Source organism: Opisthorchis viverrini (assembly GCF_000715545.1).
Source record: "Opisthorchis viverrini unplaced genomic scaffold opera_v5_104, whole genome shotgun sequence".
NCBI lineage: Eukaryota > Metazoa > Platyhelminthes > Trematoda > Opisthorchiida > Opisthorchiidae > Opisthorchis > Opisthorchis viverrini.
This window is the reverse complement of record NW_008751762.1, coordinates 884,565-893,511: the sequence shown is the minus strand read 5'-3', so window position 1 is coordinate 893,511 and position 8,947 is coordinate 884,565. Positions and strand designations below refer to the sequence as shown.

Genomic DNA, 8,947 nt, shown 5'->3' with positions numbered 1-8,947 from the left:
GGACGAATACTTTGGACAACAACTATCGTGGCCACCAGCCGATGATGATGATGACTCGTGGATATCGGAAGCTCGGGAGATGAAGAAGACGTACGCCCTGTACGATCGACTGGTCCTGCCATCATCCTCGTCGACAGCACGACATCAGTGTTCAACACCGATGCTTCGCTGCCGTGCAACCATGATTTATTTGAAAGCCTTATTGTAAAGAAAAGAGTAAAGGTGGACGAAGGAGGGACTTAGTGCTAGCTTAACACAATCATTCCGAGGTGCCTACACCTCCAGACATTCACTCAGGCAATCTGGATAGAGATTGGCAACAAGAATACCACTGACATCGTTTGGCAGCCATATCTTGTAGTGTCTCCAACCAGGCGCAGTGAGGATCACGCGGTCCCCATCCTGGAAGGTGAGTAGCACAGACAGCACCCAAGCGTTTCGTGATCTCCTTCATACTCTCAATTCAATTCTGATGTTTGATGGTTTCACTCACAGGTGGTTTCCGGGGACCGGTCGCACGGATCACCTGAAATAATCTCCGAGCAGGCTTTCTGGCGGCGCTATGCGACGAGCAGATGCTGCACGCAAAACCGATGCATGGCGAACGGAGCCATCAGTCCTAAGTGCTGGACCTACAAGGAGAGAGTTAATAATGGGGTGGGGAGAAGGGGAAGAAAAAGTATGTGAAGGAGAAAGAAGGGAGGCGTCAGCAGTAGCCTGTTTTCGCTTACCCGCTCTGCTGCATGCAGCAAGTAAGGCGACCCGGCTGATGGCACCACGCGACGGCCGATGTGGCATGAGAGTATTTCTAGTTGTATGTGTCATGGTTGTAAGAGGGCTGGGATACTGTCCTAGACTGAAGGGCGACTAGGGTGCTCAACCAGAGCCTTTGGCCCAAAAGCGTAACCGCAACGCAGCGGTGTTTGGCGGGAAATGCAAACGTATTACTATTTCTACGGAACAAGTCGCCGCATGTTCCAACCCCCAACCGGGAGGGCCAGGAGACTGTTTGTCAGACCTCTAACCATTGACCAATCTGGTATGAGAAACTGCGAGTGTCGTGGGAAACTTCCCAGTATAGCTCAATGGATCGCTGAGGTGCGCCAACCGTCACAGCACGATAAGGTCGTTTCTTCATGACGGCATGGAGAGAGAATGCAGTCCTTTGAAGATAACTGCATCGACCTCATCAGAAGTGACAGGCGAATGTATCTACAGACGCCCACAATCAAATTACGCAGCGGCTAAAAGTACCTTACAAAGTTGTTAAAACTAAATGAAGTAAAATACGCAGCCCCATCGCTGACCAAATACCGGTATCACAAGAACTCAATATGACCGTCAGCGCCCTCAAAAACCATTAAGCTGGTCTTGCACCATAACATAATTCAGTTCGAAGTTTTGCGAAGATATTGGATTGGCATACTTCTTGCTGACTAGCGAGAGCCCGAGGGAAAACGGACTGCCAGGCGTGCATGCACCCTGGTGTGACCGAAATCAAATAGTGTGCCTCAGAAGGAACGACAGTCTTGAACTATAGCTCTCCACCGGTGGCTAATGTCTACGTGATCCACGTTTGATTTGCAGTTTGTGCCGCCAGGTTATGCGATGCGAACGTTGATGCCGAAATTCCTTACTGGCCAGCAACAGCTGATGATCTGCACACATTCGGAGGAATTGCTGTCCGTTGTTTGTGCGACGAGCATCGATTCCAAATCGACCGCCCGAATGTGATTCAAGGATCTCAGACGACAGACTTGTGCACTCATTGTCCAAGAGTATTACAATGTCAGTGCTTCTTGCTTGACGAATGAGCCCGGATAACTCCCCATAAAACGTGTCCTTCTCAGCGTCAGAACTGTAGTCTGTTGGGGCATAAGCCGACACGACAAACAGGCGGCGCTTTTTATATCGAGGCGTTGGACTTGGTTGAGCTGAATAGCCGGATGGCGCAAAGACGATTGTTCACTGAGATTCAATCCAACAAAGCGCGTTCAGCTCTGGGGCTGAGTGCAGCTTCCACGTCATATGTTCCACGAGTCATCGCTTCTGGATCACCAGATACATGGAGGGAAAAATGTGAAAGACCTGAGTTCGTCCTTGGCGTTCTGAGATGCATAACCACACTTGGGTTTTGCATGCGTATTTCTGAGACACAGCATGCATCAATTTTAAGGGAGTACGAGGTTTCGGTGAGCATTACCTGTTTGCCAATTTGACATAGAGTACGGACGTCAAGAGCTCCTGTGTAAAAATGATCTCTTGGATTCATAAAGGTGTTTTTTTGCCTATTGTTAGTAGGCACTGAGGACTATAAGGCCCTTTGGTCAGATAACTGACGGTCAACTGACCCAGCGACGTTTGCTTGTGTAGGGGGAAGGAGTTGGAAAGGAACATCGATGGACACAGAACTGTGCAGAAGAATGGTACTTCTCGGTTGCCCGGATCGAGGAAGGGGTTGGGGTACCCCACCTTGAGCCCTTGACTTAAAAGTCTGACTCACAGGGCTATGGGATGATGTAGAGTTTTGTGCGCGTACCCTGCGCCTAGCCTTTGACTTAGAAGTTCTTTGGGGACCCTGTCCGGAGCCGATGACTCAATAGTTTGACCTGTTCGGCTACAGGGGTTGACCTAACCTGAGGGCGCAGGGAAGAGGGCACTACTATCTCATCCCTAATGCGGCTGAGCACAGCAGGTGCCTTTTAGGCAGCCCCAGACTCTTTGGTTTTGAGATTATTTAACGGTGCACCGGGAGGTACGGTCAACGGAGTGTGCAGTCTTTAGGTCCGACCTCTTCTATCCCGTCCTTCCTCGGCCGCTAAAAGCGGCCTGCATAGCCGACAGGCCAGATGGAACATTTCGTCTTATGCCAGCGTATTTTCCGAATGATCCGGAAAAATCTTGATAAGCAATCCCTGGTTGCATTGGGACTTGAGATCCTGCACCCACTTGGCAAGCGGGAACCGAAGGCGACTGTGGGTAACCCAGATTCGATTGGTCAGAGTTGTAAGACTGGCTTCCAAGCATAACACTGGACATGACGGCTGGGTTAGCATTACGATGTTGTGGCATGGCATAGCTTTGAAGAATTTGGGCGCTTTGATCGCCGCCTGCAGTCGGGCAATAGAACTGAGGATATCCAACGGTTTGACCGCGTTGCTACTCCCATGAATATGGACATGCTGGTCGCCTGAGGGAAACACCTTGCTGCCTTCACGGTCCTATAGCAGAATTACCCGTAGTACGAGCTCTCGCTGCTCTTGGTCTGACCGCTTCTCTTTAACCTTTCTGGCATGGTTGCACGTTGTGGAACAAAGTTCCATCCGGTGTAGTCCGCGGGATCATCGCAGTGCTCAAACCCGACCATCCGGCCTAGAGACCCGATGTGCTTTAAACCTCAAAAGGATGAACTAGTGAATCCCAGACCATGGGTAGAGTTGAACGGGTCCAAAGATAGACGAGTTCAGAGGTAGGCGGTCATACGGACCTCTCTGTTGCGCAAGAACTACGGTCGTGACCACTGTTGTTATACAACCAACGAATATTCAGAATAGTTTGGTTTTTCAGTTTCCCAAACAGAAGAACCAAACAGTTCCGGCTTAATGAACAACTCATTGTTGAGCTGTGATTGCTGCTCTTTGGATGCTGGAGCACATTCAAAATCTGCGGAAGTCACCAGGTGACGTAGGGAGACCGTTCCTCCCATGTCGTTAGGTTGTTGGACATATGGGTACTTAGTGTTACACTCCAGGGGCTCAACTCTTCGAAGATCGTGTGTTTCGCCGCATCAGAGCTTGTTTTGGTGAAAAAATCCACTGTGGCAATGATGCACCGATTGCCGATTTTCGATTGTGACGAAACACTCGCTCGTGTGGACTGATATTGGTGACGGTACACAACAAAGAGCGAATCGAATGGAGCGTCTCTTTTGAAACAGTTTCTCGATTACTGATTAGAAGACCTTTTGATCGTAATGAAAGCTTAATAACTTATCACAAAGTCCCATTTAATCGTTCCATCTGACTGTCCCCCTTGGGTTGTATGAATGGAGTGGTCTGATTGATGGTAACGCCTTTTTTCATGAAGAAATCGTCTAGTCTCGTCCGAAATGAATGATGGATTGCTATCCGAATGCACAAAACTGAGCAAGCTAAATGTAGCAAAGAGCGGCACAATACATGCAATCACCGTAGACGAACACATCCGGATAGTCATAGGCGAACGGGAAACGGGAATGCTCATTTACGACCGTCCGTAGGTAATTGTCGAAGGCAGAGATCTTTTGAAGTCAGCGCTTAAACGTTCAAACGTTTGCGTGGCTTTAATGAGTGTACCACCAGATGGATTGAAGAAACATGGACATTGTTCAATGACAAGTGGGATACCCTCTAGGGAGAATGGGAAGTTGTTTGCACGAACAAAATGCATTATGCCTATTGTTGCAGGATGGTACAGTTGGGCGTAAGGGTTTTAGATCCAACTGAGGTAAAATTACTCTGAGAGGGCGTGTCAGCGGCTTTGTTTTCTACGCCTGTTCTGCAGGTTACATCAAAAGGAAAAGGCGATAACTCCATCCGCCATCGTTGGATTTTGTCGTTTTCTATTCTCCTTTTTTAAATACATGAACGCAACGGATCGCTGATCGCTTAAAACCTTGAAATAGGTCCCGAACTGGTAATGCCTCTATTGGCGTACGCTTTGTCAATAGTGGGATGTCTTCCGCTGGCAGACAGTGTATGTGAGAAGAATGCGACCAGTCTGTCATCTTCATTGAGTGTAGCGGAAATCGCAACATCGGATGCATCGTTTTCGAGCACCAAAGGTATTCTCAGATCGGTGGTGACCGCGGCTGCATCCACCAACTCTTTTTTGAGACTTCAAAGGCTTTTATTACTGATTCAGGGACAGGAAAGGTTGTATCAGAGAATCGGCTTATCCAACCAGAATAGTATGCGAACAAACCAAGCTCTCCTTGTTTTGAGACTTCACGTCCTTCGGAACGGTCAGTTCTTCCAAGACCTTGAAACGTTCAGGGTCTGGTTTGATGATACCTTTAGTAATTTCAGCCAAAGAGTCTGAGTTTAGTGGTGAAATTGTGCTTTTATCGTGATTTAACTGAAGACCTTTCTTTTGCGCTGCGGTGAGAAAGCGCTGGAGGTTTTGATCGTGTGCTTCTTGATTCTTTCCACAAACGGTAGCATTATCCACATACGCATATGTCTCGGTAAGTTTTTCAGCGCGTATTATGTCGTCCATTACCTTTTCAAGGTACGGTACTCCATTCTTTACTTCGGCAAAATTGATGAAGATTGTTGCAAAGCCCAAATGCCTTGTAGATTTGGTCACTTTCCTTAATAGGCATTTGACGATACGCACTTTCAAGATCATGTGTACTGAAAATACGATACTGAGCCCTTTTACTACTCATATCCTCAAGTCTGGAAATCGGATAAGCGTCCAGTTGCGTAAATCAGTATATAGTTTAACTAAAGGCAACCACCATTTGTTTCTTCTGTCACTCATTTGTTGTGACGAGCACTTGCGCTCTCCACGGAGAATCGAGCGTTCAAGGATTCGTTGATCGAGTAAGCGCTTTACTTCAGAATCAATGAAAGCCTTGTCTTCTGCAGAATATCTCCTGGACTTTATGACACTGAGCTTGCACCCGAGATCAAGGTGCACAGAATGAGAGGGTCTACTTTGACACTTACTAGACCACAAAGCAAGAAAGATTCATCACCATTGAATGAGGTTTTCAGGGATTTTTGGACCTTAAGAAATCATGTCCTAGTGAAATACCTGTACGGAGACCACGTGATACTGAAAACTTGAAAGAGGGATGTATGTCTCGTTTATGTTGCAATCTTAAAAACAATGTCCCAGACTAAAGCTTTTCTGCTGTATGGATGTCAAAGGGATCTCAGATGACGACGACAATACGGGTCACTGATTACGACGGACTACATTTTAGGAAATGAAACTTTCTGAGCTACCATTATCAACAAGAGCTCGATGTGGAACGCCATTGGAGACTACTTCTTTGAGACCCTTGGGAACCGCAACACTGATGCAAGATATTGCACCTAAAACGGGTGAGGTGATCCTCAGACCAGCAGTAAATCTGCAGACTTTTTGTAAGTGCCCTTTTCACATTTTTTGCAGATCGCGTATCTCGAGGGGCATTTATAACGCGGGTGCCGAGCATAGCCACAAGGAACTTAAAGACCTCATACTAGCAGAAGTCATCCATTCATGCGATGATGGTGGGCTAAATTGGCCGGAACGCAGTGATTAAGAGTTCACCCCATCACGAATGTTTTCCCTCATCCATGTGGAGATTTCTGTAATCACTCTGTCAGTACAGCGGTGGTAGTCTGTCTCTGGCTCTGCTCTTTTATATACCATATTGGACGGAACAGCAGGCCAAAGACCAGCATAGGATTTACAATCCATAATATCCACCTACATTGTGCTTAAACAAATGTTAGTGTGGGGACGGATGCGTTGGCGAATATACATGTGTGAATAAGAGGACCAAGAACGTTCGGGCCTCACAGCATCGTATTGTTCCGTGTATTAATTCACTGTCAGGATGAGTAAAGCGGCAACTAAGTAATGAAAGAGGCGATTCGCTTCGATGCAACACATTCTCGAGATAAGTACGGCAAACAAATTCAGTTCATGCGTTCGTGACAAGGCGCCAAACCTGTAGTATGATGCCACTCAGCAAGAACCGTACTTGTGAACATCCGTTACCAACGGGCTTTTCGAGTACCGACAAAAACAATTACAATACTGGTTGTCACGACGCATTTGTTCGGAAAACTAGTAAGTTAGCACGTCTCTAGAATTTTTATTCCAACGATGGAAAGTCCGACTTATGTTTGAGTGGCTTACCCGCTTCATTATCCTAATAAGTAGGACTCTTCCGTTCACTTTATCCTCCAGGTAGCTGTCATCCAGATCCACACCGCTGTCCGAAGCTCCGGAACGGCTGCAGCCGACATCGTTGTCTCTCTGGTTCCGCTCTCCAGGGTCTGGTTCCCTCCACGAGTGCAGATGCTACGGAGATCCAACGGGCTCTATTGCGGTCTCACATTGCTGAAACGAATAGCAAGGCTGCGCTTTTCCGGTCGATCCCTCTCTCCAATCTGGTGCTGCAGCATTCTGTAACTAGGTACCCATCCGGTCGTCCAGCTAGCCATCTTTATCAACACTCCATTCATCCCACTAACCATCACCACAGTTTGGACCAAACAGCTGCCTGTCTACCGGGTCATTCGATTGGTGGAGCCCAATCCGTTGTGCACCTCGGATTTCAACCATTTCCAGACCCAACATCCCACAGTCAGCGTTCGATTTTCACTACAGACTTGTTGCAACGTCACTGACTTCCATCAGTCACCTGACTTTTACCATAACATCGGTTTCTACTTTATTTCGCCCCTATGCTTTCCGTCCTGGTGTCTGAACGCGTCTATTTTTCCATTTTCTCCTCTATTGGTTGCACCTGTTCCGCTTCCACTGCATTTATTGTCTATCTGAAGTACGCTTATCAAATGAGTTCCGCACCACGTCATGCGTTAGCCCACACATGCTTTAATTCACTTCACTTGTAGGATTGAGCTAATTTTAGCCCTCATCCAAGTGCTTACTGAGGTGGCTTGTCCAACCTACTCCAATCGTCCATTCCGCCGATTTGATTTTTGACCAGCAACTGGACTTAACATTTTCCCCCTAACCTTGCTGCACCACTTTTATTGGTCCTCTAACGTGACAGTAAGACTGCCTGACTTTACGTACCTTTATCTACTTGCCATTGATTTCGTCTGTTTGAGCAGTGTACGTGCCTTTTAGTCAGTCAACTCACATGCGTAGCCAAATACTGTCCATGTATTTGGGTGTTATCTACGTTGATATAAGTGTTATTGTTTGTTGTATAACACTAGCTATAGTCTTTCTCTCTTCATGCTGGCAGACAAACCGCTCGTCTGCTTGCTGCTTGTTCTTCTCAACTCCAGTCTTCTTTCTGGCTGTGTGCATGCCTATTCGATCCTCTTCAAACCACAATGCAGACCTGCCAACCTACCTACCCCTGCGTTCTGGTCGCGTGTTTTGTACTCATCGTGTATATGATTCAACCACTAGCACTTTTTGTTTTGTTGACGTGAAATGTAGGAAAATACACGATGCTTCCGCCCTCAGGAAGTGGTTTATGACGTAAACTCCAGTTTTAATTTGATTCAGAAGGGTATTTGACCTGGTTATTTCTTACCGCGCTATCAAAATTGAGTCATTGATCAGGAATGGCTCTAAGAGTTTCTGTGTGCAGTTATGAATAATTACTTCCGGATTGTTCTGCTACATGTGGAAAACCGCTTACCACGTCAGTAATCATCAAATTCGAGATGTAGGTACGAACACTGTGTTATTGATTATATCTTCAGGTTACCGAAGATATAGCTGTCTTACGTGCTGTCTTCACGGGTCAACTAACTACGTACAAAAATGGCCGTCCACAACATCGGATCTGGTTGTAATTTTCAGTATGCCGGATTACCATTTCAAGCATAACATTTTGAATTGACACGCCTAGGGAATGTGGCAAAGCAGGGAAGTTGTCGGCCGTAGGCGCACGCTGGTGGTAAATGTCACCGACCGTACGATTTGCAGTGTGTTCTTGCAAAGCCTGGGTAAGGTATATGGCTAACCCAGTTGTGGGACACGCCCACGCCGATATAGCGTGCTCTCGAGAGCGGTTTTCTTACCTACCTACCCTGTGCAGAGTTGGCGGTATGCTTTTGAGTGTTTAGGCAGCATTAGGTGGGCGGTGTGAAAAGTCAGACAAATTTCTTGTAAGTCCACACCGATTTACCCGTTCGTCAATAAACGTTTGTTATGGTCAGTCAGATAGCGACAGAATCCGAATGTTACTGCATGCTAATCT

The 8,947-nt window shown here is 46.9% G+C and overlaps 2 protein-coding genes across 2 annotated transcripts in view; one reads left to right on the top strand and one right to left on the bottom strand.

Moving 5' to 3' along the window:
• T265_05562 (hypothetical protein) overlaps positions 1 to 8,223 on the top strand; it is a gene marked incomplete at both ends in the record, with an annotated part of 11,691 nt that extends 3,468 nt beyond the window's left edge. Inside the window, one exon of the mRNA XM_009170603.1 lies at positions 6,949 to 8,223. Coding sequence (XP_009168867.1) covers positions 6,949 to 7,391 — 443 coding nt within the window. The remainder of the gene's footprint in view (positions 1 to 6,948) is intronic.
• T265_05563 (hypothetical protein) lies at positions 2,797 to 3,072 on the bottom strand (the record flags this gene model as incomplete). The annotated part of the gene is made up of 1 exon (XM_009170604.1): positions 2,797 to 3,072. One exon carries the CDS (start codon positions 3,070 to 3,072, stop codon positions 2,797 to 2,799), a length of 276 nt encoding a protein of 91 aa, XP_009168868.1.
• Positions 8,224 to 8,947: the final 724 nt, after the last annotated feature.